This window comes from Protomyctophum parallelum (genome assembly GCF_964188405.1).
Source record: "Protomyctophum parallelum genome assembly, chromosome: 14".
NCBI lineage: Eukaryota > Metazoa > Chordata > Actinopteri > Myctophiformes > Myctophidae > Protomyctophum > Protomyctophum parallelum.
The window spans coordinates 19,269,272-19,276,771 of NC_139709.1; the positions used below are offsets into that span (position 1 = coordinate 19,269,272).

The 7,500-nt window shown below is 42.6% G+C and overlaps 1 protein-coding gene across 1 annotated transcript in view; it reads left to right on the top strand.

Annotated features, from left to right (window-relative positions):
* Nucleotides 1-7,500, top strand: part of LOC310871160 (zinc finger E-box-binding homeobox 1-like) — a gene marked incomplete at its 3' end in the record, with an annotated part of 82,424 nt that overhangs the window by 51,809 nt on the left and 23,115 nt on the right. Inside the window, exon 2 of the mRNA XM_083782649.1 lies at nucleotides 677-871. Within this exon, the coding sequence (XP_083638775.1) occupies nucleotides 677-871 (195 nt within the window). The remainder of the gene's footprint in view (nucleotides 1-676; nucleotides 872-7,500) is intronic.

The following is a 7,500-nucleotide window of genomic DNA, read 5'->3' on the forward strand; positions in this document are numbered from 1 at the left end:
GACGCTAATTGAAGCTAGGCGGCTCTTAAAGGATGCCATTTCTCTCCTATCTGTCTCTCTGTGGGGGGGTGTATACACTGGAGCTTGTGTCCTGTGGAGTGTCCTGTTGAGGAAATCACACTCCAGATAGCGGTGTTATCATTGCTGCGTAGGTTAGGTTCTTCTGTGTTTCTGTGAGAAAGAATGCAGGTTAGCCTGGCCTTTTGCCATACTGTAACTTTGCATCACAACTTCCTCTCCTCCGCATTCACCTGTTCTAATGGGTCACTTTTAGGCTGAGCATAAAACAGAACGTACTACGAATGTAACACAGCATATCGGTATCATTTTATTAACTATAGTTCAATTAAACCATTGTGTCCACCTTTGTACAGACAGATTCACAAAGGTGTTTAGTAGCAGGGATGTGCAATACAAGACATTACAATACACAAACATTCCGGCTTAAACTATTGATGCATCTCCAAAATGTCTTTCGATTTTCCTACTTTTTACAGTTCCTCACTGTGTCCAGCAGTGCATGTGTGAGTCTTTGTAAAGCTCTGTCCAGCACCAAACCAAGACCGCGTCAGCAATCATCTCTAACGATACTTGGGCTCAGAAAATGCTGAAAGAAATGAAGTCTATTGTTATTATGACGGCTATGGACTCATCAGCCTCCCTCCTCTCTCCCCAGTAACAAACTTCAACAATGGCTTGGAGGCCAGCTCGGACTCAGACGACGAGGACAAACTACACATCGTGGAGGAGGACAGCCTGCAGGAGCCCGATGCTGCAGAGCACGGAGACAAGAAGACCACAGCCAAGGCCCACAAGGACCACCATGATGCCACCGCCGCAGTATTAACCCACAACGGGTCCTGGAACGGAGGTGAGGAGCATGCGCATGCACGCACAACACACACACACACACACACACACACACACACACACACACACACACACACACACACACACACACACACACACACGGTGGAAGACACGGTGTCTGTCTGTGATTATATGATAAGCTTACAGTTAATATCACACAACATACCATCCTGTATCTTTCACCATGCAGCCACCCCCTCAATGTTTTTGTAAATTGAGAAATGTCGTATGTTATTTTATATAATTGATTTAATTGATTGGTTTGATTAGTTGTTGCAGACCCACTGCACTGGGCTGTGTGATATATATTTTTAATCAAGCCAATGCAGACAGAGCAGAGTGGACTCCATTACTGTCTGGATTTCATTTGCCCACTGTTGGCGCCACATGCCTCCCAGTGCACAGTGGATTATCCTATAAGTGTGTGTGTGTGTGTGTGTGTGTGTGTGTGTGTGTGTGTGTGTGTGTGTGTGTGTGTGTGTGTGTGTGTGTGTGTGTGTGTGTGTGTGTGTGTGTGTGTGTGTGTGTGTGTGTGTGTGTGTGTGTGTGTGTGTGTGCGCGACTGTGCGTGTGCATGTGTATGCATGTTTGAAAGCATAATTATACTGTTGCACTCGTGTAAGTCAGGACCAGCAACAGTACATTGAAATGTGGTACATCTGTATGCCTACGCGCACGTGTGTGTGTACCTTTTCCCTCTCTGATCACATTAATTCTTCCATCTCCTCTTCACCCTTGGGGGCTACAAGCCTGCCCGCCAACACAGCCAGATGTTTTGTTCACACACACGCACACACTCACGCACGCACATGCACACGCACACACGCAAACAGACATCTTATTATCCTTCATAGATACGGCTTCACTCTCCCCCACTGTCATAATCAGTCTCAGTCTCCGATAGTACTTAATGAGGAGCATCATTGTCAGTGTCAGGTTTCACTGTCGTGCCCATCTCATTACAATGAACCACTTTCATCACAACCGTGATTCTACACAAATGTTTCAGGATGCAAAAGCGTTGTGCTCTTCAAGTTTTGCGTACAGTTTACTTATTTGTCCTGTGTGTGTGTGTGTGTGTGTGTGTGTGTGTGTGTGTGTGTGTGTGTGTGTGTGTGTGTGAGGGTGTGTGTGTGTGTGTGTGTGTGTGTGTGTGTGTGTGTGTGTGTGTCCGTGTGTGTGTCCGTGTGTGTGTGTCACCGGGACTATGACATGGAGGTCACAAATTGTAGCTTTAACGTGACACTGGTGTTGACAACTGGACTGTAGTCTGTTAGACTGTTAATACGGTATGCATCTATAAGAGTATATGAGGGCGTCACCACTATAGTCAACATTCTGGCAGTTTGTCAATGCGGGGAAGGGGTGAGCAAATAAATACTGACACAGAACAGATGAATATCACCATATTCTTTATTCACAATTCTATATTATTATCCAGCCCCTTGTATCGATAGTGTACCTGTACGTATCCAGGGCAATAACGTTCTACAGCACTGCATTTTTTATCTGTAAATCTATCACTCACACAAACTGTTATTTCCCCACAGCGCACAGGGACAAAAGGACTAGAACAAATTAGATGAGAGGGGAATCCTTGTGAGGGAATCTTGCCCTGCTCAAATACTTTTTGAATAGTCTTCTGTGTTGTATACAATACAGAGTGAGTTCATTCACAAAATGCGCAAATTGTTTCTTACTGTACCTAACTATTGATAGCTGAAGAATTGAACAGGGAGACCATGTCATTAGATTCGATGTCTTGTTTTTAAACCCTGTGTGTATTTTCGATCAGTAAAATGTTTATCGTTTTCTTCCTATAACTTTAGAGATGACTGTCTGTCTGTCCGTCCTAATAACCCCTCAGCTCCTCACTTGCTGGACCAATTGATCTGAATTTGCACATAGGCATTGACCATTAGGTTATGCAGGGATTCTCGAAGACGAAGATTAACTGTAAGACTGACCGTTTCTGCCGTTGGGTTACACCGTTATTAGTTTCCTTTCAAATTTAGTTGACTTCCGGTCGCGTCTGGCCAACTGCAATGGAGTCGGGTATCGGACGACACACATTTTGTGTGTCGTCCGGGTACATCGAGTTACAGCACAGTTGGTTTCTTATCGAATTCAGTTACCTCCCGTCGCCTCCATAATTAAGGCAGGTTGTATAATACCATAGCTTTTTTGACTTACATTAATATTCAAAACCTGTACCAAATGAAATGTATACAGTATAATGCTGTCATCCATCGTCTTCTTCAACACAAAATGATCAGTATGTGCGAAGAAAACATTTCATTCTCTGCTAAGTTTCAACAGTGTATAATTGTTTGACATTTTGTAGGTGTTTGATTCAACCTTTATTTGACTCTGTCCTTGAGCTCACGTGGTTCACAACCCACACCGTGAGAAAAGGGCATGCTTGTGGGTTTGGTTTGTCGGCAGTCCTGGCTGGCGCTAAACGTTTTCCCATATACTGCAGGGATAATTAAGGAAAAGAAAACAAGCTTGATTTTGGATCGCTGCCTAGATGCAGCGAGTATAGAGACTATGTAGAGTGAGTATATGAGCTGGCCACTTAACCTTGTGCTCTTGAGCGTCACTCACTCACAACCTGTTCTGACAGCAAGGCCAACAGTGCTGTTTGTTTTCACCTCAGCGCCAGTTAGTTGCAGCCAAGTAGAAAGACCATGAGGACGAACAGAATGTGAGATTTCACTAAAGGCTGTTTTTTTTTAATGCAGCTGAAGAAAGCCTTACATGGTGTGTGTGCTTCCAGTGAACTCCCTTTATTTTTTTTCTCTCTCTCACTCCGTCTCCTCCTTTCTTCTTTTTTATGTGCGCTCTTTAACCAAAAGACTCTCCTTGTGCTGTCCTCTCTCTTTCCCTCTCCTCTTTCTGTTTCTCTTATTGACTTGAAAGCCACGATAAAACTTCATGAAAGCGTAATTAGCGTAATTTGAGCATCGTTGCATCATTGTGTTCTGGAATATGTCACCTGACAATTGTCAACGGTCAACGGGATGTTTACGTTGCAGCGAGGCCCGGTTTCTATTGCAGGCAACAACAAAATGAAGCTGTCTTCTTTGATTTGATTGCTCTTTTGATTGATCTTTCATAATATAGGCTCTAGTTCCAATGTGGGTTTATTATCTCCACCAGTTCGTAAGAGCACTAATTGAGTATGTTCATCGGGGAATGATACACTTTTGTTCTGCCTGCGGAAGTGTGTTGTCATTTGCGTTTGGTAGAGTGACATAATAATTTTGCCTTTAGTAACTATGAGCATGGCCTAACTGCCACTAGACACTACAACCTGTGCTGTAGGGATGTAACCCTCTAGATATAGTCTGGTGATTTTTTTTTTTTTTTCACTTAATTTTTATTGAAAGGAAAAAACATACACAACTGACAAGACAAAACGGAAAGAAAAAAGACAAAAAGTAAAAGAAAAAAAGGCTGCATTTCTCATATTACAAAAAACTTTCAATGAAATCCAATTGCAATATCGCTAGGCTGAGAGAAGAAATTCCACTTTTCCCACTTTTTATAGAATTTATCCTCTTGTAGTCTAAGTTTGGTGATTTTATTTGATGCACATCTATAATGCATGCCACTGTTTTGATTATAGCACAGGTGCAGGTCACTCTTTGATTAGGTTGAGTCTGAGAAGGATTTGAGCCAGATCTGAAGTACGGTAGCTTTACCATTTCTCTCTCCTCTCTCTCTATTTTCCATACAAATGACTTTATCTGCCCCCCCGAGATTTTTTCACAATTTTTATTTAGCTACATTGTAAAAGTAGCATTACTTGTCATGTAAAATTACTTAATTTATGTGCAACTGTAAACATGCTTTCTTGTTTAGAACCTAGCTCGAGTTAATGTTAAAAAAAGGTTTTCTTCGAAGGCATCTTAGGATAGATGCAGATCTTTTTGACAGTGCAGATTTTGTTTTCTCCCATTCAAACCTTTATTTATTCTCGAAAGACATTGAGGTCATCCTCATTTGTAGTGTCGTCGACATACACAAATTTCCTTGAATTCCTTGATGTATTAATGAGCATCAACGGCCATCACCTGGGCACAGTCACAGACACACACAGCTCCCCTCTGCAGGCTTCTACTACTAAAAGTGACTGCATGGAGACTGTCTCATTTCCCTCCATGGGATAGGCCTAATTAAATATATCGATATATGATATATTGTTACATGCCTAATGCTAATACATTATTCCAGTGTCATACCTAATGCCTAATCTAATAAAGTGATGAAAAAGAATAAACCAAGAAAGAAAATACAGCACAATTAACATTATTCTTCATTATTATGTTTTCTATAACGTAAGCCTTAATTTGAACTACTGTAGCAGGGAACGTTAAACGGAGTGGAGGGACATACATTAAGAAATTAAACCCCAGCATCTGTATTTTGGGGAAAGCTTTCACTGAAAATAGAAGATCAACAAGCTCACAATGTGTCGCTCCACAAAAACAGAAACTACACTCGTATAGAGCCTTGAGGGACTTCAATCCGCTCAACCATGAGTGGTTAAACAACCAGGGACAATATTATTCCTAATGGGCCTCCTTGTTTTACCGTTATGGAATTATCTGCCAGGGAAGATAAAACAGACAAGAACCGTTCTTGCTTCATGAAGCAGTATTGGATGAGAATAGTGTGACAGTGTTCCGGTCAGATGTGTGCCAGAACAGAACATAGGCCACCATCAGCTTCAGCTCACCATGCTGACAGCTCAGCTGGCCCCAAGGCTGCACAGCTCCCTCCCGTCTCCTCCTCGCTGTCTTGATATGGTCACCTAGCCACGGCATTCCTCCAGCCCCATTTATACTTAGTTGTGCACAGGGTGTCGCGCAAACCAAAAATAGCCGATCTGCAAGCTCACTAACACGTCCCTCTGAGACACATTGTGAGCTTGTAGATCGGCTATTTCCGGCGCATGACACAAGTTGACACAACTAAGTTTAACTGGGGCGTTTTCCTGCTGAGGTCACTCACCAACGTGACTCTCTCTCACTGATCAAGCAGACAGGCTCACCCGGTGAACAGCACTGTGGTGTGTGTTGTTCCCAGAATGTTTCTGTGAATGAAGACATGTAATGTCATAGCGTTGCTCTGACTGAGCACTTTAGGAACACAGCGCTGGACAGTACAACTCAACTCAACTCAACTCAGCTCAACTTTGTGGTGCACCATTGCATTTCCAAGAAACAAGGAAAGAAATAGAGAAAGAAACAAAAAAGAAAAACAGGTCAGATTTGCAAATATGAGCAGCATGAAATACACGCACGCACGCACGCACGCACACCCGGAAGTGAAGATCGGCCATTACTAATCTGCCGATCGATACATTAACTTTCATCAGACGAGTTATTACTGTAACCGCGAGTTAGTGCGTTTATTTTTTATTGAGATCCTAACATCGGCATTCAATCACCTCAATCTGAGCCTCAATTCTGAGAAAAACACAACTAAAGATCACCGCCAATATAGGAGTTTATGCAGCGGCCATCTTGGTGAGGTCAAAAACACGATCTAAGCGTTGCCTAGCGACGTGGAACGCTACTATATGGTAGATATAAGAGAGGCTATTCTGGATGAATAATAACCTGATATCTCATCCAAAGTCGTCTGAGACTTATAGGCCTTCTCCTATCTGTGACTTTGCTTAAAACTCGTCCAAACTCGTTCTAGGCAGTCAATGAGTAGTAAATGAGGAAGTTATAATAGCAGCATATATCATGATTACTAACATGACAAGCGTAAACAGAGTAATATTGTACAGAATCTCCAGTTTGTTCATGATCTGTGAGGGCTGTGCTTCTTTTAGATCATTCATGCAGCCAGCAGTGTGAGTCAACCACTGTCAGGCCTCGTCTCTTCCTGCCACGTTACCATGTCTGTGCATCAGGTGTGTCGAACGCTCCCTCTCCCAGAATGTCATTTCCTGCTGTGCTCTTCCATGACCCGAATCTCCCCAGGATCGCAATCTGGAGATCATTATCACATGTTTTTCTGTGCTGTCATTGAGATGAACGGGACATTTAATTTAGTAGTGGAGCTGCAACACACTACCGAGCTTCACATGTTGCGGCGGTAGCATACGAGTATTTCTTTAATGTTTGGCTTTATGGGACATAAAGTGTTGACCTCAACAAACAACTCTCTTCTAATAAATATAAAAACATATACTTAGGATTAAAGCCTTTAGCAGGAAATATGGATAAAGAGTAGGGGAGTGACTTGCAGCAAATGTCCAGCCGGCCAGGAATCAAACCGGGGGCTTGCTGTCAGGCACATGTGGTACGCGCCCTAACCACTTGTCTATCAAGTTTCTCTCTATCCCCGTTATGAAGTTAAAGAACACGCGCCATGCTCAGACATGTATCAAAGAAATGGCCACTGTTATGATATTTCTCCAGCATGTCTATCTTCTCCGGCAACTTTGTTACCAATGTGCCATGTCTGTGATAGATAGACTTTGGAGGCACACTTAGCACTTAACACATTTTTCTACATTAATTTGTTCATGCGCAACTTCTGTTGCAAAGACTACAGTCAGACAATGAGAAGAGACTTAACAAGCTCCTCTAATGACATTGTATGATG